General features: G+C 36.4%; 1 protein-coding gene across 3 annotated transcripts in view; it reads right to left on the bottom strand.

Moving 5' to 3' along the window:
* Window positions 1–4,918: 4,918 nt before the first annotated feature.
* The window catches only part of LOC124153539 (protein MLP1 homolog), an 80,147-nt gene continuing 60,907 nt past the window's right edge, over window positions 4,919–24,158 (bottom strand). For 2 of the 3 annotated variants that reach the window (XM_046526768.1, XM_046526769.1), the window contains exons 23-41: window positions 23,665–23,817; window positions 21,859–21,964; window positions 20,546–20,672; window positions 20,048–20,162; window positions 19,172–19,345; window positions 18,802–18,914; window positions 14,308–14,545; window positions 13,665–13,832; window positions 13,409–13,564; window positions 12,557–12,664; window positions 11,825–12,124; window positions 11,152–11,206; window positions 10,730–10,904; window positions 8,764–8,932; window positions 8,568–8,665; window positions 8,023–8,161; window positions 7,375–7,505; window positions 6,255–6,372; window positions 4,919–5,411 (exon numbers count right to left, since the gene is read on the bottom strand). In XM_046526768.1, coding sequence (XP_046382724.1) covers window positions 5,328–5,411; window positions 6,255–6,372; window positions 7,375–7,505; window positions 8,023–8,161; window positions 8,568–8,665; window positions 8,764–8,932; window positions 10,730–10,904; window positions 11,152–11,206; window positions 11,825–12,124; window positions 12,557–12,664; window positions 13,409–13,564; window positions 13,665–13,832; window positions 14,308–14,545; window positions 18,802–18,914; window positions 19,172–19,345; window positions 20,048–20,162; window positions 20,546–20,672; window positions 21,859–21,964; window positions 23,665–23,817 — 2,727 coding nt within the window. In that variant the 3' untranslated portion in view covers window positions 4,919–5,327. The remainder of the gene's footprint in view (window positions 5,412–6,254; window positions 6,373–7,374; window positions 7,506–8,022; window positions 8,162–8,567; window positions 8,666–8,763; window positions 8,933–10,729; window positions 10,905–11,151; window positions 11,207–11,824; window positions 12,125–12,556; window positions 12,665–13,408; window positions 13,565–13,664; window positions 13,833–14,307; window positions 14,546–18,801; window positions 18,915–19,171; window positions 19,346–20,047; window positions 20,163–20,545; window positions 20,673–21,858; window positions 21,965–23,664; window positions 23,818–24,158) is intronic. The other variant, XM_046526770.1, reaches the window with a different exon arrangement.

The following is a 24,158-nucleotide window of genomic DNA, read 5'->3' as shown; positions in this document are numbered from 1 at the left end:
ACAGGGGCGCAGCTAGGAATTAAGGCTGGGGGGGTTTAGGTGCAACTAATTCCGGGGTGTGTAGGGGTACGGAATACCCACCAGGATAAGCGGTAGGTGCGAGAATAATAAATATCGGAATTTTAAGATAAATGGTTTAAAATTGTGAGTTTAACGGCTTTCTGAGGGATAATTTATTAAACCTTACACTATTCTATTTGCAATATCAATCCAATTAAGTAAAATGGATTAAATTTAAAAATTTCTCTGAGCTCTGGGGGGTTTTTAATCTCCTAAACCCCCCCCCCCCCCCCGTCGCTGAACCACTACCTGGACAGTTGGTTACTCTTCGGTTGCACTACAGAGCTCATGACGATCCAATATCAGCTAGAGCACCGATCAAGGGGATATGAAGAAGAATTGTGCATAGACACCCCAAATATATTTTTAGTCTTGGGAACGCGGTGTAAAGAAATAACTGGCCTCCTTGCCCTCATCCCCGGGATTTCCCACACAAACATGGATTCCGCCAAGTAACACAAAAACGATTCCAGCCATTTTCCCCCTCTTCTCTTCACCAAAAAAAAAGCTAACACTTATGACTCACCTTTGTCTCGAGCTCTAGCCACGAGGATCCTGCCTCCTACTGCATTCCCTTCGTTTTCTTCCTCTCGGTCTCCCTCCTTACGAAAAGTCCATCCGTTTTCTCAGGAATGGGAACAACTACACTCTATTCAGTTCATCACATCAATACAACCCAATAGTTATTCCTCTGGCTTCAAAACGACGCTCTTCGACCGGTCGTATTATTTTTCCTTTTTTCCGTGACTTAATACTCGTTAAAAACTTACGTTGTAATGAAAAATACGAATCAGGAAGAATGTACCACTGTTAACCGCTGCCTAGATCTAAAATATAAAAAATAAATTACTTCTGAGGAAATGCTGAGGCACACCTTACCTTTTGAAATACGGGCAAATGGTGATACGGGTTCTCTCTTTACACCTTGAAATTTCCGAGATTATAACATTAGTTTTAAATGAGCAACATGAGTACGTCAAGGCAAAACACAAGACGTGCGGAAGTGATGTGTCCTCTTTAATGATTACCTCCATCGCTGACCTACTTCCGAATCACAGCTTTGATCTCCTTTCTGGTATTTAAGGATGGTCCGATGTGATGTGTGAGATAAAACTTAATCTAATCGGAGCACTGCATCTTTCACTAGTATCAACAGAAGAACCTTTATCACATGCAACGTGTTTAGTGAGGAACGATAGGAGCTCGTTCAGTACAATTCCGCTAGGTATTCACTATGAACCGCCGTAGTGGTTGGGACTGAGGAGCAACGTAGGAGTGAGGATTCCGTGGAGAGAGGATAGAAGAACAGCCCCTGCACCAGAGGTCAGGGGCGCAGCCAGGAATTAAGGCTAGGGGGGGTTTCAGACGCAACTAATACTGGGGGGCTTGGGGGTATTGCATACCCGCCAGGGTAAGCGGGAAGTGCGGAGGCCTTCCGCCGGAAAAAATTAAGATAAATAGTTCATAATGGTGATTTTTACGGCCTTCTGAGGGATATTTTATTAATCCTCACACTATTCTATAATCAATATTAATCCAATTAAGTAAAATAGATTTAACTTAAACATTTCTGTGAGCTCTGGAGGGGGGGTTTATCCCCTAAAACCCCCCCCCTCGCTGCGCCACTGAGAGAGGTGATCCTCATTGGACTTGAATACCGCAGCAAACGAGGCGTTTTTGACTCTCCAGGTTTTCGCCGCTATGCTTGCTTGCTCAAGGCCGATCCTATTGTAACTGCAAGCGAGATCACGAAAGGCACCGTAGAGTAGGGGTGCAGGAAGGAATTTCAAATGTCTGTAGTGGATCCAGAGGGGGCTGGGGTAGGGTGTGTTGCAGATGAGGACCCAGGGAGGGCCCTGTCAAGGGTACAACCACCGGGGCCGGGACCAAGTCGCCTGGTTACCTGACCGACGCCTGCGGGATAAGGATAGGGATGGAAGAGAAAGGATAGGGAAATACCAACGCCGTCATTAGGGCGACGTGGGCCACTACTAGCGAAACAATAGTTTAATGGTTGTTCAGAGAGGAAAGATATCTCTATGAAGAAGAAACATCCTACAATTTTCTGAAGATGGGGGAGGGGGTAGCCCCCCTTTTGGGTATCCAATTTACACTAGATAAATGGTAATTTTGCTCAGATGTCGAATATATAGAGGAGAGCCCGCAAGCCCCCCTGTTCCCTATACTGGATCCGCTGCTGTCAAAAGCCGGGAAAGCCGGTGGTGGAGCTCACTGAAAGCAAAAGACGGGAAAGGTTTAGACCTAATGTTATCGCTCCTATTGAAGATTTAGACAACACCTACTGCTCAACCCATTAAATCACCTTTAATCATGATGAAGGCATAACTAATCCCACACCATCATTTTGAAGTTTTCTGCGTGTTAAGACTAGAATTTATCAAAATTCGTTGGTATGCCAAAAACAAAAATATTACCTGCAAGAAAATACTAAGATTAACTTTTCATGTTTGATAATCAGGTACATGTTGACAAGGGTCCACTCACTCAATCACACAGTCATTCAACCAGTAGGTTAATATGAACAGGTGGTGGTGGAGCTCACTCAGGTCAAAAACATAGGAGGTCAAAGACATAGGTGTGTGAAGTTCACATATTCAGTATAGAGGGGATAGTTCCTTCCTCTATGCAATGCTCAAGTATTTGCTCAAGGGTGCCTGAAGGCTTCCTTTGGGAGTTCAACCCGAGACCTTTTGATTAAATTTCAGCGCTCTACCCTGAAGGAACTATCCATAATTTCCTCATTCACTCTATATATCCTGGAAATTTTACTGACAAAAGTGTAAATTCAAACAAATGATGTCTCAAAAATGACCAGCCAAGAGTGAGTGAAACTCCCACACTCACCATTATTTCACTTCAGATAAAAATCGAAATAAGAGATAGGAAGAAATTACGGCAATGCATATCTTTCCTCTGATATGTATGAACAAATATGATAATGTTAAGTGCATTTCAAGAGAACATCACCAATATATTTCTTCTAGGAAAAACCAATTGTGCCATACGTGATTGAGAATCAGTGGATGTGGGAGTCCAATAACGTGGGTCCAAAATCCTGTTGCTTGCTGTTGATGCAGGTCTCTGCAGTTATATTTATGTCTCTATTAAAAAGTTATACTTAAGTTTATACTTCATTTAATAGGATGCACGTTCCTCAACTTCTTCCATCATTCCATTGAATATCTTTCTAAGCCTTTGAATACAATATCACAAGGAAATATGGAGTATGATTATAGAAAGCAAGTTAAACAAAACATAAACCCTATGAATCCCTCTACTCCTCAAGAATTTTGCTTCCTAGCATTTTGAGTGCCCCTAATTCTTCCATAGTATCCTCTTCTCCACTGGTGTATGTACTACCAAGGTGATTAAAATACACCATCACCCATAATTCATTTCAGGTCGTAGGGAGTAGGGAGACATTGAGCCAGGGTTCATTTAAGACCATTCCCCAATAATTTAGAGGGTCAAAATACCTTATTCCCATCCTCCCTTTCACTAGCTTTGACCTTGGCATTTAGACAGTAGTTTCAGGACTGTTGCTCCTTGTATTCACAAACACAGAGGTGCTTCACCTCCTGGTACCTTGGCTCACCCCCACCCCGAAAACCTGGTAATTTAATCTCCATAAAAATAGATGACTCGCTCTCTCCCACTCAAAATTCTCATGACTATAGAAATGAATCAAATCGGCTTTAACTTTGTGAAAATCCATATTGAAATGAGAAATAAACAACCTTGGTAACTTTTCACTGGAAATTTTTATTGGTACGACGCGTTTCAACGCTGAGGCTGAATTCCGACAGCACTTGAAAATGATGCCTCAGCATTGAAACGTGTCGTACCAATAAAAATTTCCAGTGAGAATTTACCAAGGTCGTTTATTTTTCATTTCTTATGCCTATTATTTGTGGCAGAAGTCACTTTTCCTCCATTCAACGACATTGTGGGTGACTCCACAAAGTTCTCACCGTGGCAAGTCCCATTGTACTTAAATCCGATATTTCTATTGATTTGATATGTTACTTCCATTTACATGTCTCCTCAAGCAAGGTTTTTCGAGCCCTCAAAAATTTCATCGGCTCTCTGTGTCTCAACAACCTTCCCTGCTTCCCAGCCGGCACCCCTGACAAACATGAACATGTGAGAGGCGGCTGTCGTATTCCTTGCCTCACTTCCTTTCCCATCCAAAGTCAGCGCTTCCCCCATCCCTTCGTTTCGCACGTTCCAACCACCCAACCCCTTCGGCCACAGGAAGTGCTGAAACATTGGGTAAAACAAGCTATGAACGTGATCTTGCCATACACCCGATCCAATAACAGAAGCACTGACGACAGGGACGACGGCTCCTTGGGGCAGTCGGCTTGGGTATGCGAATGAATTAACAATATAGCGTGGTTGTTGTGACATGTGAATTCTTTCTTTTTTTGCATGACTTTCCCCATACTCCTTCAGATGACGAGGACGAGAGAGCCAAGGCAACATACACACATGACAAAAAAAATGTTTTATAGATTATCTATTTATGGCTATATTTTGAAAAAAAAGACTGGTTATTAGGAAAATAACCATTAATGACACACCTATATGAAGTTTGTACACTCCAAGCCAAATAACTACTAAAGACAAAGAGCTGCCATGAGATCTAAAATGAGGCTAAGGATGAGATCAGATGGAAAAGGAAATCCAGAATATGTAACAACAGCACTTGCTATGGGTCAAACATACCCAGAAGGTAAAAATGTGGACAATTTCTGAGAAACATTATTATCAGAGCTCAGAAAACATAGGAGAGGTCAAAATCACTTCTGCACACAGTTGCAGAGAAGCTGTGAAGTAATTGGTAACAAAAGAGTATTTATTATGGTTATTTGAAAAGTGCTTGGGTGTACTCAACCCATATGCAAGTACTACAGGGTGAAAGCACTGATAATGCTATAGTGCCTTGAACACATTCAATTTATTTCATTTGATGAATGGTTTTCAATTTTTGTATAAATTTGAGCATTCCTTTATGTTCAAATTTTATTATTTTAGTTTTTATTTTACAAATACACACTATGGATCGTATGTGCAACAAAGAACCATTCTGATTCATTTCACATCCTGTGGCAATAACTTGAACAATTAAAACCATGTTGTGACAACTTAACAATGAAAATGGAATCACAGACTTTATAAATAATCTTAACATTTGTTTTATCAAAGGGAATTTATCAGTTGTAAAACATTCAACCGATGTAATTTCATTTCCTGCTAATTACTGCTCTGGGTGTCGCAGAAGCAGTCAGAGGCCTTGACGTACTTGACGTGTGGCTAGAATCACTCCTCTGAAAGATAAATGAAGAAATACAAACAGATTATACACTAAGTAAGAAGGACGCAAGCATGGTAAAAATAATCAAAAGTTACAATGCCCTGCTGGAATAGGAACTGAAACTATAGGTAGCTATGGATGAAATTTAATAAATTTTTTTTCTCAGTTTTGATTCCAGTTCAGTTCTAGCATGTTCTTGCTTCCTGGTTTTAGTTATTATCCATCCTCATTATCACCGATTAATTTTCAAATTCTATCACTAATTTTTGTAGGAATGTGAGGAAAACTACCTAAATTAATGCAACAAGTAATCTCAGTGATTGCTTCAATAAATATCACTCAAATTTAAATACTGCAATGAATTTTCCTCGCGCTTTCAAATGAGATAGGCTCCACATTTCTGCCAATATTTTGATGGAATTCTTTTCAATCGTCCTCAGGGCTGGACTTCTCCATTGCCATGAGGACGATGAAATATTAATCCAAAGAAATGCCAAGCTTTGTACATATTTTTCAGTTCTTGAGCTGTGGTCAATTTATCTAGAACTTAGTTTTGACACCAATCATACTTAATATGCACTCTAATTGGTTTCATGGAAGCCATAAGAATATTTTTCAGTTCTTAAGCTATGGTCAATTTATATAGAACTTAGTTTTGACATCATGCTTAATATGCCCTCTAATCGGCTTCATGGAAGCCATAAGGATGAACTTGAAAATCTTTCTTATGGCTTATGTCCATTGTGTAAGGGGATTTTGGTTCCTTTACAGCTTCAATCCTATAGCTTATGTTGTAGACCAGCCATTCACCCTGCTATAATTTAGAACAGCAATAATGGATTATTCACAGACTTACCGCTGGAGAAGGCCTCGACAATGCAGATTTTGATGAGGGTCGCTGCGCTGATGAAGCTCCATGGTCAGATGCGGCTGATGACATTGGACCCACTTTATCTGAAGAACCACGCTCCAAGCTGGAAATAATTTCAGAATTAGGAAGCTAGACAAGCAGCATAGTTTTATCATTTCGATATCATTTTACATTAAAAATATATAATTGGTAATATCTTGTACACATCCGAAATTATAACTTCTTTGTCACCAAAGTGATATTTATGCACCAGTATTAACATTTTAATTGAAAATAGGTATTAACAAGTGAAAAAAATGATTACCAAGAGATAATTATTTTAGATTAAAATTTTGAAATCACTAAAATGATAAAAAGAAGAAATTATTGTGTCATAAATGTCTGAAAACTACTTTTTGGACTGCTTCTTTAAAAATATTAACCGGCCAAGTTTTGTCAGTTACTTTTTCTTTTCCAGGGAATATTTCCTTGGTATTAATGTGCCATCAACAGGGGTGATATCAAATTTTAATACATAGGTCTACATTTTGTAACCACTTTTTCGTCATCTGATATGTCATTAAAATTTCAAAATCCTAAGTGATTATAAAATGATATCACTTTTATTTCACCTAAGAGATGAAGACATAAAAGTGGTGTTGGAAATGTAAAATTGATATCTTAGAAAAATGACATAAAATGCTGCTAGGATAATATCCAATACAGTTACGCACTTTTGAATCTTATTTTAAAATTAAATCCAGCAAAAATAAAGCGCTAATAATGCACTAGTGGCAAAAGGATTTGTAATATAGTATTTCTTGGAGTTTAGGTCATTTATAAAATAATTTTCAGCCAACGTTTCGATTAATTTTTTAAATCATCTTCAGGGCTATGTAAGAAAAAATGTGAACAATATAAAATACAGAGAATAAAACGATACACAATATTTATACATAAAAAAGGTACAATCAGGTTTTTTTATGCAATATCATTTAAAGAAAAAAAAATATATATATATAATTTTGACATACCTCTAAACTTTGAACATATTTATTGATGTTTTGTTTCTAAGGTATTGCCACAACATTAAGGATTTAAGGATTTGTACATCTTATAAGCTCACCTTGAGCTTCTTGATCCACTCTTCTTAAATAGTCCACTGATTTTCCCTTTCAAGTCTTTTCCTCTCCCTCTCTCCTCGTATTCTTCTGCTCCCACACTGATATCAGATCCAGATCCAATAACTGAACCACCCTGAGGAGAAAAGTGTGACTCCATAAGGAAAAACTTGATTTTTTAAATACCCTCAAGACAGGGAACGTCAACCTGTGCACATTATGAAACAAGGGACACACCAATAAACAGTTGAACTGGGCATGGAACTACTCATTAGGCACACGAGGCATTATCTCAACAATTCACTCACGCATTTTAAGAAAAAGGTCATAGCTATAAAATGAGAGATTTCCAGAGGAAAAGGAAAACTCACAGCATTCCATCAAACAATAGATTCCTCCATAAATTATATAAATTTCAGCCAATAAATTCAAGTGAAAAATCATCAAATAGACTCAAAATAAATAATATTCAACAAACGAAATTAATATTTATTTTTAATTCCTCAGATATTGATTATTTTTGCTGTCTTGGCAGCTGAAAATTTTGCGAGAATGCATTAAAATTTCATGGCAGCCTTGACTGAAAAAATTAAGTTCTGACCCAAAAGCTAAGTTTTTTTTAAAAAGATAAATTTTACCCTTTCATTAATTACCTGAGTGGATCCATCATAATCTCTCAAATTGCTTTCATCTATACTTTTCGATTTTGTGAGCTTCTTCAACTTTCCAAAAATTCCAGTCTTTTTCTTTTTTGTGGTGCCAATCTCACTCTGAGTTGACCCAGCTGAAAGCCTAAAACAGAAATTAAAGTGTTTAAATAGGTAAATTAGTGCGATGGTGGTTGGTGTAACATGGTGAAACTCCTTCATCATGCACAAAGGTTAAGAAAAGACTTCGCTGTTTCACAAAATAAAATATATTTGCGACCGGTTTCGATACAGCGTATCATCATCTGGCTGATGATGATGCCAGATGATGATACGCTGTATCGAAACCGGTCACAAATATATTTTATTTTGTGAAACAGCGAAGTCTTTTCTTAACCTTTGTGCATAGGTAAATTAAGTAAAAATTATACAAAAATACAATAATTATGAACGGAAAAAGTATGTAGATGAGAAATATTTCAGGTTTTGCCTTGAACGATGGATTCAACAACATTTAGGCAATTGAATACCTACTTTTTCACACCACCCACCTGTCAAGACTAGGATACCTATCATCCATAATATCAGAAGCAGCTTCAATGGACTGTAAACTGCCAGTACTTCCGTCAGCATCAGTCTTCCAAATAGACTTGAAAAGTAAAAATTTTCACATTAAAAAAATGAGAAAATCATTCAGTCGTTCAATAATAAAAATAATATCCTTCAAAGTTATAACTAGGAAAATACCTGCTCAGAAGCAGAACTAACAGCATGTCCGCTGGTTTGCTCTAAAGAAATGGATTTGCGAATCAGACTACCCTTCTTCTTTGTCCCACTTCCTGGAGCCCCTAAACGAGACAACGTGGACGACTTCTTGCGAGTAGATTCATCAGGTTCTGATTCGGTGGATGCCGCTCTACAAAAAAGGGGGTATTTCAACAGAATCATACAAAAAAATACTACAGGTCCCCGTAAAAAAAGACCAACACAAATATAAGCTACAAGGATTCTAAATTCAAGAATCAAAACAATTTAAAAATTACTCAACACTATTTTTGAGTCAAATGGAGATTTTACTAGTAAATTAAATGAATTCTAAGGACTTTCACTCCTGATACAGCTGCTTAAACTGAAATAAAGAAAGTATATCTGAAAATATTGACTTGCATTATCCATTCACAATAAAGCATATTGATTATCAAATATTGTTAATGAGCATGTATATATCTAAGGGTATTGCAGAAAAAGTAAAATTAGCCAATGCCATATGTAAAAAATAGTGAAATGTAGATATAGTCTTTCTCTTATCTCTTTCTTTATATATTCAGGTGCCTTTTAAGTCAAGAAATGTTCACTGAATATTTCTAATGCTTAGTAAATTAACCAATGAATACATAAGACAAAATATTCTGACTATCTCATACTTTAGGGTTCAAAGAGGTCATACAGAGGAGCATTGACAGTCCATCCTAAAAGATATGGAAGCCCGAGTGGGTAATCGAAACACCCAGGCAATCCATCAATGATCTTTTTAAAAAATATACTTTCAATTTTGTGCAGTGATTTCCATGGATTTTAGGAGCCCATTCCAAGGAAAAACTACATTTTTGCTATGAGAATGATAGAGGCAGGTAAAAGAAAATAGGGCAGGGTAGGAATAGAGGAGTACCTAGAGGATTGTTTTAGGGATCTGGTGGTTCTATTGATAGAGATAATCAAATGTACTGTTTCTTGAAACAACAGATAATTGCCGCTCTATTGCAATTATCTTGAATTATCAAACTGCTGAATGTTTAAATATGCAATGAATAGCAGACAAAAAAACACCCTTGAATGGCATTTATTTACAATTTCAAGAGTTGTCATTATCTGGTGTTTTATTCCCCAAACTTACTTTTTTACATTCTTATATAATGCTAACAGGGGCGGACCCAGGATTATTTCTTTCTGGGGGGGGTGGGGGGGGGGGTGACACAAGCAAGGCCGTATCCAGGATTTTGTTCTGGGGGGGGGGGGGGGGGGTACCTCATAATACCTCGTAATACAAAACGTAGGCAATGATAATGGGACCATATTAAAAATCTTGCATATTTTTAAAGGTCTGGGGGGAGCACGTCCCCCCCAAGCCTGCCCCTATATCCGCCTATGAATGCTAATAACATACGTATAAATACATAAATAAATACGCATCGCTCTTCATCAGGAATGACTTGAAATTAGTGAGGAGAAAAAAATGTTTTTCACAAATGGAAGTTTTAAAACATTGACTAAAAAAATGTTACTTTCATATAAAAAAATTTTTCTTGTTTTTTTTCTTTTATTCCATTTATTTTTAACTGGAAAGGCATGGTATCTAATTATTTATGCCTTAATTCTACCCGAGCAAAAAATTCTGACTCATTACCTTTTCTGATAATAAGTTTTCAAAAGGAAATACATATTGAAATATGTAGTGAAATAATTGCATTCACCAAGGAAATGACATCAGAAAAATCAAAAATCAAATCTCAGTGCCGGTAGTGAATCTTTGGCATTCATTCTTTGAAAGAGCTTGAATGTCAAATGAATGAAAAATATTTTTTTCTAATGTTTAAAACATTCCCAGTGTTTCGTTTTTTTCGAAGTGCTCACCTATACTGGAAAACTTGGACCTGATATATATTTCATAAAATTCTAAATAAAAATGATAGCTCACTAGATAAGGTATGCATACCTCCTCATGCCCAGCCCCCTTCTACTGCTACTGACACTTCCTTCCCTGTCATCATCGTACCCTGGACGGTGGCTTCTTCGCAACTCCTCTGTGGCCTCTGTCAATCGTTGCAGTGCCCATTGCAGCTGATGACCTCGCTTTTCTTCATCTGCATTGAGGGAAGTTACAGACCCCTCTGATAGAGATAAAGAAGGGAGTAAGAATTAAGTCTTCAAGATGAATGATAAACAAATTAGCATTTCAAGTATTCCCTCTTACACTGAGAAATAAGTCAACATGTAAATAGTTTACCATTCACTGATTCAAATGATGACTTAATTACCTGAATTAGATGTTTATTTTTTAATGATTATAGTAATTAAATATGGCACATGAACATTTTCATCAATGAACAAAGTTAAAATAAAATTGCTAACACTCACCTCTCCTGAGTTCCTTCCTCTCCATAGTAGGAGAACTTTCCCTTGACCTTGGTCCCTGTAAATGAAATAACAATTTGTAAAATGGTAAAGTGATGCTGTAAAAAATATAAAAATCAACAAATTTCAAATATTAAAATCCACTTTGCAGCATATAACAAAAAGGGTTTTAGCAAAGAATTCAAAAAAATATCTTTAATGCATTGGTACACCAGTTTGAACAAGAAAAATCAAATGATAAAACCCTCAGGTGAATAGAAAAAGACAAATAGACAATATAAAGTCAAGCTGGGAATTGCCAATCACTACCTCCACAATTAAAGTTCATGGTACGTATACTTTCACTCCACTTAATGCCAATAAAACTACGTCCAATTCAGGGGAGATAAATTCATTACTTAGAGGATAATAATTAGAGGCACTAGATATTTCTGAACTGGGATATCACTTTCAGATCAGTACAAGAATTTTTATTTCTTAAACTATAATACAAACTTTATGCCAGCAGACTTTGTTAAAAAAATTCTAACCCATTTTTTTACGATGGAAAGAAGCAATTCAACGTGAACTAACCAGTAATCAGAGTTCTCGAAAATTGAGAGCCTCAAATAGTGATTCACCCATTCCATAGCCCTTGCTGACTAATTAATGACTTAAAACTATTATTTCCAATTACCTTTGTGCGCTTGGGTATAAGTGGTGTTGTTGGAGCACCAGTGGTCTGCAGAGCTGACGATGACACCTGAGGGAATAGCTCAGGAGCTAATTTCATGAGTGCATCCACCTGGTCAAGAAGTGCAATAACTTTCTTTTCCTCCTCTGTCTTACTCTTCTTCTTGGCAGCTAGTCCAATCCTCGTCTCTTCTCTTTCTCTCTCAATACGCTCCTGAAGTTTCTCCCTGTCTCTTCTTAACTTTTCATTGGTAGTGCGTAATTTTGCATGGGCATCCCTCAGTTCCAAGAGATCATTTTGAAGCTGTGTATTCCACGTAGAAGAATGTAAATTTTCATTCAATCATGGGCATTTTTTTGAATGGCAATGCAACAATTCAGAAATAACAAGGATGCATATCTATCATAAGAACAAACACTACCACCAAACTTTCCTCTAGCAAATTATTTTGGGTAAGTTATTTCAATCACATAACAACTTACTGCAAATAATGACACATTAGGGGTATTAACATAAGAGATGGTTTTATACATTAAAAGTTATCTGATTTTAACAAGGGACCAGCTGGCTAAACAATTTAATCAGCTTTACATTTTTACTTTGAATTAACCCTCTGCTTTTTTAATAAATTATTTTCCTGCTTTCAAACTCAAAAACTGAAAAAAGAATGGTAGTAAAAATAATCTACACATTGTTTTACTCTTAGCACAGTCTTAATATGACATTAAGCCTTACCTCAACCAGCTTTTTCTTATTTTCTTCCTGTTCTTCTTCCATAGACCTCTTCAACTGCTCTGATTTCTTCTTCGCTTCAAGTCTTTCCTTATCTCTCTCCCTTTCCACCTGATACAGACAATGAAAAGCTCCTAAATTTTGCGCATATGGATTAAAAAAGGTTACCATTGACGAGATTAATTTTGAGGGAAATACACTATTTCCCAATACTAAGCTGGGAGCAAAAAAATAACGAAAAGACCCCAATAATTGAGAATGAACAGAGAGTATGGAAGCTCAGTTCAAATAACTCGAAGAGGCTGGATCGATCCAGCAAAACATTTATTAAAAAAATGCAAAATGAATCCCATAAAAACAAATATGTAACCATTATTGCATACACAAAAGCTTATGACTTAAATCATTATCTTTTCATAAAATAATTTTTAAAATTATGCTACAGCACAAAAAAAACCATGAGTGTAATGCCTTATCACATTCAATGCAGGCCCGATTTTCATGGAAGTCGTCAGAATCGGCCGATAAAATAAGAAAGAAAATTATAGAGAGGTTTTCGTGCCATAATTTCCATTCGAATACTGCTATTTACGAACGGCACACACAGGTCAAAAGAGGGAAGTTTGCTGAAGGCCATGCACATGATCAGAAGACTCGGAAGTGGATATTAGTCACGTACGGAGGTGGAGAAAGGGCACCCAGCCCAACTGGCAGAGCACATCAATTGACGTGCTCTGTATCTCGGCTTGGACAGGACCACGTCAATTGACGCGCTTGGCACTGAATGTGTTAAGTCACTTTGTTTTCGAACAATCTTTGAACAACATGATCCCATGTATATTGATGAGGATTTACCTCAAAGAGAGTTTGGCGCAAGTCTCGAGCAAGAGTGGAAGTCTCTTGAAGCAAGCGATGCTGTTCTTCTCTTTCCTTGTGCCATGCCAACTCCATCCTTGTCCTAACACCAGCCACTCTTGTACGGCCACTTGACAGAATCCTATCTTCTTCAAGCTAGAAACATAGAAAGTATACTCACATAGTACAGAACAAAGCACAAGTAAAGTAAAACAATGAATAATATCATCCATTAAATCATTCGTAAAAATGTTACCTCATTAACTCTTGACTGCATTTCAGCAATTTTAACTTCCCAGGCTGAACGTTCATTGACCAGCTCAGTTTTGAGGCGAGATTTATCCAACCGAGCCTCTGATAATTCGTCTTCCAGGCAAGCTACTTCTTGCTCTAATGTAGCAATTCTGCCAGCTACATCTTCACCCTTCAAAAAATGCATGGTCATTCAGTTTGGGTTAGCATGATACACATCATAGATGCTTCATTATCTTTCTCACTAAGCAAGCCATCAGTTTTACGTTAATTCATATAAAATGGCAGAAAAATTACGTTAAAACCAAATGATACCTCATTTATTGTGAATGCACATTGAATTATCCACATATTTTTTCAAAAGAGATGACTTGAATAAAATAAAATATAGGTAAAGCATTTAAAATTTACAAGGGAGTGAAAGTTTTCGATATAAAAGAAAATATTGTGGTTGCAAAATAAATTAATAAGGGTCAGCAACAGACTTCTAGAGCTGAATTGAAATTTCCTCTAAAAGTCAAATTCAGCTTCCTATCTTGGTTAAAAATTTTCCAATGACACACCTATACGAAGGACATTATAAAATATAACAGCGGCCAAATGATATTTGCTCCGTGTTACCTTTAGTAAAGAATGCAATTACTTACCATTTCATCAGATGGTGACTCTGTTCCTTTAGTTCTACTTGCAGCACTCTTACGTAGTTCTGCCATGCTTTTCTGGGCAGCTTCCAACAGGTGACGTTGAGCATCCCTTTCCCTCCTAAATCTGGCCGCCGTGTTCTGCGAAGATTCTAACTCTTCAGAGAGAAGACTGATCCTGTTCTCATATCGCATTTTCATGGCAGAAATTTCAGCCTTGTGGTTTTTCTCTTCCAAACTCAGGCTAAAAAAGTTTAATGTTTCATGCAGTGGATTTCACATAAATTATTTGTAAAAATAATGAGCATTTCCACCCTCTGCAGAGGATGTATTCAATATTTCAGGAAAAGTACAAAACTGTTACTAAAAATCATATTTTTGCACATTAAAATTTACAGAAATTTCATTAAAATAACTGGTAGACACAAACACCTAGAGACAAACATCTTTAAGCATCTACCGTGGCACAGTTGTGAAAAAATTTTCAAATAACAACATTTAAATTTGATATTCAACTAGGGAAAAATTTATAAATAGAAAATATTTCCATCAAGACAGAATATTCTTTAAAAAGTAGAAACGGGATATCCATGCACAGATAGAGAAATAGAAATTGAGTGAACTACATTTATCAATTAACACTAACCTTTCTACTAGGGATGAGTCGATTCCACTTTTTTTCGATTCCGATTCCAATTTCGATTCCTTCAAATCGATTCCCGATTCTCGATTCCGATTCCATCGATTCTTGTTCATTCTAACTGGTGGGATTTTGATTTATCTGTAGCATCGCCGTCATTAAAATTTAAGAATTGAATGGAATAAAATAACTAGGGATGGACGGATCCAGGATTTTTGGAGCGAGATCTTTCGAATCGGATATTTTCGAATCCAAATGCATTTTCAAATTCCTGCCATTAAACAAAGTCATTATTCAAGTTTATTGTGGGTACATACAATCAATGGAATGCTTCTTAGATTTTCATTCACATTCTAATATTTTTATAAATTAAAAATTATTTTATGGGCTTTAAAGTTGTTTTTTAAAAACATCTTCACATACTCAGGGCCTAAACTGTTACGCTTGGGTTTGGAAATGAAAATAGGAAAAATCTTAGGATGAACCACTGACCAGTGGCGTAGCGAGAGGAATATAAATATAAAAAACACAATTACTTTCCTTCATAAAAGGAAACGAAATATTTAAAAATCATGAATTTACAAAAATGAAAAAAAATGAATCTTTGAAAAATGAAGTTTTTCTATTATGAAGGGCGTTAAAATTAGTTTGAAACTCTCTCCTTTGTACCCTGTTGTTTAAAAATTTTCCCCCTGGTTTTTGATCCCCCCTTAACAAAATTCCTTGGTACCCCCCTGCCATCGACTTAATTCCAATTTTCCTCATGCACGTTTCCCCCGAATTTTACTTTCTCATCACTTACGGATTTGTGTTTCATCCGAAAATGCTTCAGTATGATGAGGTGGATTTAGCACATCCTCGGGATAACTTACGCCACAGTGCACGCACATGGCATTCATTGGTTCTCCTTATCTCAGTGGAAATGTTTACACGCAAGACATTTTTATCGGCGTATCATTAAATTGAATTGCAACTGTGCAATTAGCAAAACAATTAACAGTATTTAAAACGGCATTAACGTCATGTGTGACGAGGTGCTCAACCACTTAGCATGAGGAAGAAGTGGGCAGCAGAAGCACGTAAAGGAGGTGGCGTAGCCAGGAATTTCGTTCGGGGGGGATTCAAAACCAGGGGGGAAATTTAAAAAAAAACTGGGCACTAAATAATGGGTTTTAAACTAATTTAACACTTTTTATAATCGAAAAACTTAATTTGTTAAAGAAAAATTTTGTAAATTCCTGATTTTTCAATATTTTGTTTTCTTTTGTGAAGGACAATAACTGTGTTTTTATATTTCGGGGGGGTGAGGTCCGGACCATCCCCATGGCTACGCCACTGGGAAGGAGCACGTGAAGGAGAGGTGGAGAGGAAGGAGTGCGCTCCCTCCGTATTTCAAACAACAAGGCTACAAATGAGGGAGTCGGACGAAGAAATCAGATCTTGCTTCAGTGACGTCGTTGCCTTCAAAGCGAAGCCGGGCGCGCTACGTGATATATGTACGTAGTTGGCGTTTCCAATCCGTCTCTAATTGTTTTAGGGGTTAATGCTGCGCTTGTTTCTTTGAAAATTATGCTGTTTGGACAATCAGTAAAGTGTAATTGTAGAAATGTAGATAGAAAACTGAGTGGCAATTAATAAGAGCTGAAAAATAAACAGAAATATCGTCAGGAATGCGTCTCGTTTGGTCTAATTCTTTTTTAAATCCCGTGCATATCATCTAATTGTCGAAGTTATCAAGATATCTTCGGCCCCAAAAAGTCACTCTCCTAGCATTTTTCGTCTAGAAACAGAGAATTGAAGCAGGTAGCCCAAAAAAGGTCAGTTGGTGAGGCGAGTTAGGGATGAAACACGCTTCAATTGTTTTCATGTGATTTGATATTTTCCTTAGAAGACAATGATTTTTGGTCCGTGTGATTTCGGATACAAAAAAAACAACAGAGGCACGGGCTGGTGGACGGCCGAGGGTGGTTTTCTGAAATCTGCGACGTAGTTACTTTTGACGTGGTTATTATCCTACGGCGCTGAAATTCCTCCGATGATTGTTCAATCTCTTGGGAAGAGTCACACTATGTGCCAGTCGTATTTTGCCTTTTTTATTTTCTGGCTGAAAATCCTGGCCACGGCTGAAATTCTACTCGCAACCTCTGCCAGAGCTTTCAAACAAAACGGTTGATGAGTAGGACAAGAATCGCATGCGACGACGCATTCGAAGAGAGAATCGGAACTCTTTCCACTCTGACATTGCATTCACTGAATCTATTATTTAAAATTTCGGATCCAGATCCGATGTCTTCCACGACTTTGGATCCGATGAAGGGCAATATCCGCGTATATTTGGATCCGAGGTATCCGATCCGACCATCCCTAAAAATAACAATAGCCGCGGTGGCTACATTCTCGTTTGGCCGCGGTGGCTAAACAAGAATGTAGCGTTCATTGCATCCATACACACTAGAGCAGCCTGGCGGGTGCGCGGTGGCGGCTTATGTCTGTTCTGTCGAGTCCGCCCGGAGGCCGCGGCGGCTTATGCCAAGCAAGTATCAACTTCCTCAAGAGTTGCATTGATGAAACTGGGCTATACAAACGCGAATGTGTCTAATTTTTTTATTATTGACGCAGACGCGTGTTAGTCTAAAAAAGTTACGTATATAAAAAAACCCGCTCTCAGCGCGTATTTATAAGAAACTTTTTTCACAGGAAAACTCGCTCTCTGCACGTTTTTATTATCATCAGACTTCAAATATCATTTGAAAATAATAAAAAATATATTTCGATCTATTATACTTTAAAATTGGTGGTCGAGATGAATTCTTCGAATGTGATTCGTAATCGCAATACTTTGATTTGCCGTGACCAGCGGCTAATAAAAGAACGGAAAACGCATGCATTGCTTCCCGATCCCGAGGTTTCCAATTTTTTTTTTCTCTTAGAGTTGCTCATGATCACGCGCCCTTTCAGGGTTCGTCGGTTTGTCGCTCTTGCCGACATTTTCATGTTTCCGAGGCCGCTTAGGTATGCTAGTCGCAGCACCCGCGTGCCGGGCGTATCCTCCGCGCGGGCAAGGCTGACACCGCGACCGCTTAGAAGTGTGGCAGCCTTTGTGCCCCAAACTTATAGTCTATGCTCAAAACATTTATCTTCCTGGAATCGATGGAATCGGAATCGACTTTAGGCGATCGATTCTCGATTCCGATTCCGTGCCCGAGAATCGATGGAATCGAGAATCGACATTTGGAATCGACTCATCCCTACTTTCTACATTATTAGTTAAATGAAACCTTGTACAATTTTCCAATTGATTTATTAGCACAAGATGCATTTTGCTGTATACTGCAACCCAAATAGTGTTTCAGTCGACATAAAAATGCATGGCGCACCGCTAAATTAAGTGAAAATTGTGCAATGCCTCATTTAATTGATATTAAGAAGTTTCCCTATGTCAACAGCACTATGGCATACAGCATGATCATGCTGTACACTGTATATGATTTTCATACATTTGACTAAGACCACACCTAACATTGGGGGAGGAGGCTCAAGGTGTTCAGCCCCCCTCTAAAATTTTCAGGGAGTTAACTTTTCACGAATCTCCATCCCATATGATCCTCAACAAAACACATTTCTAATCATGGCCTTGTATTATTTAACTCGTAAAAATTGATATAGATTGAATGCATTAATTAAACAAAGTAAGTTCCAACTTAAAATGGTTTAGAACCATAAAAGAAATATTTGATTAGTTAGCAATTTCAGAAAATATAGAAAAGTCAGAATTTAAAGGTATGCTAAGAACTAGCTACATATATCTTTGAAGGAATAACCATGACATTTAAACAAGATATTTCTTAAATAAGACTTACTTGTTTTTAACCTCTCTCACTTGTTTTTCAAGAGCACTAGTGTCTGCTGCCATGTTCCTTTGAACTTTAACAACCTTGTCAAAATCTTCCAATTTGCTCTTCAATTCTTCATTCTGTAAGTATTTCAAGAATCAAAAATTTGAGTATTTCAAACATTAACTTTAAAAAAATATTTTAGCCAAACTGCACATCATGCCCACACCTTAATGGATGATATAATCACAAGACTGATTACAGGCAATGATTTTTATGGTGACTATGTAAATATCAAATTCATCATAATTTGACTGAATCATGTATAGTAAAAATCAACTGCGTCGAAAGTCTCCTTTATTGTATTGAGTGAAATATATGCATTAATCATCATTACCTCTCTTCTAAGGTGATCCATTTGATCAGAGATAACTTCAGCTTCTCTACGAAGTTTCTCAGTTTCATTGTTCTTCTCTTCCAAGGAGTCACGCAGCCTATTCCTCTCCAACGTCCAACTGTCATTATTGCTAGCTGCACGGCTAGCCTTCTCTTCTGCCTCCTTCAAGCGCTCCTAGATGAAATTGTACAAATAAGAAAATCAGAATAGGTACAACATATGCATTTACCATTGAAATAAAAGTAACAAAGAAATACATGTGTTCAAAATACAGACAAGCCATGGGACATCAAAAAGCCTAGCCCAAGGAGAGGTAATGGGGCTATAAAACAATCTTGTCGGGTAATCTGCAATCCAATGAGCGCATGACTTGGAATTTTAGCTAACACTTATAATATAAAAGGATTCATAATTGACGCTGGATTGCTATAGATAAGAATTAAATGACAACAGTGAAAGTGCTCAATGACAACAAGAGGGATGGTATCATTTCGTCACCTCCCTCGTCATCCTTTTGCCATTCTTGCATCAAGATAATACATCTATGCATACTTACACATGCTAAATATATTAACGTACAAAGAAGCCATTAAATCAAGATATATTTCATGACTCCTTTCACAGGTATTGAAAAAAGGATGTTTTATAAAAGTCCAAATATTTTTATGACTTCCAAAATTATAGAACTATATTAGTTCTGAAGTTATCAATGTAATAAAGAGGATATCATAGATTAAATGTAAGAATCAAGTGGATGAAAATCAAAATGATAAAATTATTACTCACTTTGCCCATTAATTATAATTATCGTGATTTAAAAGAAAATTTTAATCTTCATCAAACAATCAATTACGTAAAACTTGACTCATTCATTACCTGCATATCAATCTTCTCCTTAATCCACATCTCCTGCTTAGAATTGAAGGAATCGCGCAATGTTTCCAGTTCTTCATCAAGGTTGTCCATTTCATGCTTGGCCACTAACAGTTGGCTGGTTGGGAGGGAGGACACAAAAATGATTAGAAGCTTTAATATTACTCAAAAATAACACAGTTAACAGGTCACCTCACTATACTCTACCATACTTCCCTGAATATATGTGTTATGCATATTATGATGAAGTTTTCCATTAAATGCAGAGAACAGCTTTTGGATTAAATTATTTTAGTGGTAACTATGATCAGAGTGATAGGAAGTATATGGATTAGTAATAACTAATCTGAGTGATTGGAAGATACAATAATAAAATAATATATTAAAGTGTTTAATGAATCTTTGATTGCCTTGAAGCAAAAATATAATTTTCATCTCAATTCCATATTCCTTAATTGTCATTGTTTTTTAATTAGAATAACATCCTGAACAGTCAACTACCTTTCAGCAGCTTCTTTTTCCGACACTAGTTGAGCTTTAGTCACCACATAGTCCTCCTCCAACATTTCATACTTGGATGTTAGGTCTTCATACTCCTGCTTTTCATGAGCAAGCTGTTGTTCCAATTCTAAAAATAAAATCAGTTAATCAGCAACTTTGAGATAACACACTAGAAGAATTAGTTAAAATATAAATGCTTAAAAATTATAAGAATTTTATTTCCTATTAATGATGTAACTTAAATATGTTTAGTTACTCACCATAAGCAAAGAAAAATGGCAAAGAGGATATGTATGTGTACTCATAATAGTAGCAGAGAAAAATAATTTACCCATCACATATGTATATAACATAAAATTCATCTTTCGAAGATTTGCTAATGAAAAAATTTTTTCATGAAATTAATCTTCTCAGTGCAGCATAGCTTTTGTATACATATAGGGCAAAAAGTGTGGCAGGCTTATATATTCACACTTTTGCACACCATTAATAGAATTGCTAAACTTAATTGCAATCAAAGTATCAGTAAAAATTAGATTTAAAATTTTATCATAAGATAAAAAAAATTCATATTACTTTTTTTACCCAAAGTGTTACATTTTACTAATCCTACGCATTTCTCACAAATATCTCAAGTAGAAAGTTTGCATTAAAAGGGTAAATACCAATAATCTTACAAAATTGATCAGCACAATTGGCTACTCATAAAACAAAAAGATAGAACTAATAATAAAAATTTAAGCATTAAAAAATCACTATAATCACAGTCAGTATAATATTTTGAAAATGTTAAAAAGGCATGCAAATTCCAGAAATACCAGTACATATTTACATTTTTATAAAATAAAGCACTTGATGCTCATAGCGCGTAATATGAAAAACTATGGATCCTTTCCAGTGCTCTTCTCAACAATTTACATTTGAAATGACACCGGAATCTAATTGGTTGAATAATCCCTATGCAGATTTTTAACACAATTACTTGAATGTTTTCTAGTCAAATTGAATGAGCAACAACCTCAGCATTAGACCATTCAGCTATCACAGGCTTTATGGAAATTGATTTCAATAAATTAAGGTTATGATTGCTCAGTTGATGTATTGGTCAAAGTGAAAATTTTCCTTGGCAATCTCAGTGCAATGATGTTGCAGAAACACTGTGATATTTATAATTTGATAAGTATGTCTGTGAAGAAAAGTTAAATTCACAAGAAAAATTTCAATCACACTTAATACAAAATTAATATAAAAGTTAATAGAGGGTGAAATTAACAGAATGTGCAACCAATTGGAATGAAATTAAAAGTGCTTACTCTCAATTTCTTTCAAATGATCTTCTCTCGCTTTTCCCTTATCTTTCTTCAGATCTGCTTCAGCTTTCTTTAACTTTTCCTCACCTGCTTTCCTTTGTTTTTCGCTCTACAGGATAAATTAAAAACATTTCCAATAAAATATGAGTGTAAATTCATTGATTAAGGAAGAAAAGTAAAAGAAAAAAGACAATTGCGTCCAAAGCAATCTATTTGCATTATAAAAGCTTGACAAAACACAGTTAATCAGCTAATGAGATTTCTAAAGGATGCTGAAATCCAGAGTCATTTGAGATTTTGTTAATGCGAACTACAAGCTAAATCTATTAGTCAGGCATTGATATAGCTACGTACAAGCAAGAATTATTAAATATCAAGGAGTGTCAAAATTATATTGCAATTCTTTCCTATCCATTGCATATCATCACATAATCACATATGTGACACAAAATTTTAGCTCCCTCCCAGATAGCACAAAGTAAGAGAGTTAACCCTTTCTTATGGTTTTATTATGGAAAAAATTGATAAGCAGCTTATCACAAGCTAAGGGGCTTATATAAGGCAAGGGTAAGATGTTAGGAAAGAATAGGTAAGGAATGCTGTGAAATATCCTCAGGCAACGTAAGTCGCTTCTGTTGGAGCGCCAAAGGCGGCTGAACAGCGTACTACACATGCTACGCAGCTCATCCCGAAATGAATTTAAAGGCTACCGGTGAAATTAAGCAAGCCTTTATAAGGGCTTAACAACTGATAACAGATTTTCTCGTAAATAGAAAAAAATTAATAACTACAAGCGACCGGCTAGTGAAGAAATAAAGCATAATACAAGTACTTTATCCTTGCGGCAGAAAAAAAAATAACAACAGGGAGAACCAAACGCACGACCTTCGTATCCGATGCTCTGTACCCTGACCACTACACCACGGCAGCTGATAATGGAGAATGGTATAGTTACCACCTTAAAATCCAATTATGTTGAAAAACTTGTCGGGTATGTGCATGAAAACTGAAATTATTCAAGATCCACACAATTTAACATTTATGAAATTTAATTTATGGCTTGATAACCCGATGACTACTATATGTATATTAGAGATTCCTTCCGCCATTTTTATATTATTCTACGTCGCTATTATGGTGAAATTATGTGTTTTTATTACGACCGTCGTTTCGCCATCAGTTCATACAAGTGAATGATTTTAAAGTTATGGCAGTATGATGTTATTTCTACTCATATTATAGAAGTGCCAAGAATGGAAAAATTATTCTTATACATAAATCCCTTAATGAATGCTCAAAAACGATGGAATCTAAACAACACCTACGAAAGTGAGGAAAGTATGGCATCCATTTTGCCATTACTCTGGATCTTTGTCGGCCCAGCCATAAAAAACCCATAACAAGCTTACTTGATAAGCACCTTCCTAATTTCTTCCTTTCACCTTATCTCGATGACTTATAATGTGCTAGCTGGGCTAGCAGACTGAATAAGCATGATTAAATTACCCATCCCAATTTGTGTTGATAGCTCAGTTTCAGATGGCAGCAGGACATGTTTTGACAAGGTTGACGTCACTGGGGATTCTCAAGCAATATAAGAGATTTTTTTTACGATTTTCCTAATTTTTCAGATAAACAATAATATTTCATGAAAGAGAGCGTACATTTACATTTGGATTTCTTTATTGAAATAATTTTCTTTTTACCTGTTGCAAATAAGAAAATGATTCAAGGAACCCATACTCAGATTCTAAGCAACTTTAGTGAAATGCTAAGAAACTGATTCAATCTTATGAAAGTAATACATACCTTGTCAAAATTTTCATTAGCTTCCTCCAATTTCTTCTTCAGATCAGTCAATTCATCCTGAAGAGTCTTGACAACCTCACTTTCACCTTGGGACGTTCCAACCTGTTTCTGCAAATCCTGGGTCTTCTTCTGTTCATCTTTCACAGATTCTTCCTGAAAGTTTACCGGCAAATTAACACCACAAATGGATTATCATATAGCCATTGAAGTAATATTCCTTCTGGGTTGCAAAATCCAAGCTAGGATCTTCAGTAACATAGACCACATCTGTATATGTCTACTAGACTGAAGACAGCATATTGTCAGCCAAAGCCAATCCTAAACATCCAACACTGAAAATAATACCCAATGTCTGATTTTTTTCATTTGACAAATTTGATATCAGTTATTTCACTTTTATTTCCATATGTATTCCATTTCATGCAATTGGGCACTAATAACATCAAGACTTACATATTATGTATTTATTTGTTTAATAGAAATTGCATTGGTAT

Source organism: Ischnura elegans, chromosome 2 (genome assembly GCF_921293095.1).
Source record: "Ischnura elegans chromosome 2, ioIscEleg1.1, whole genome shotgun sequence".
Taxonomy (NCBI): Eukaryota; Metazoa; Arthropoda; class Insecta; order Odonata; family Coenagrionidae; genus Ischnura; species Ischnura elegans.
This window is presented reverse-complemented; position numbering and strand designations above follow the sequence as displayed.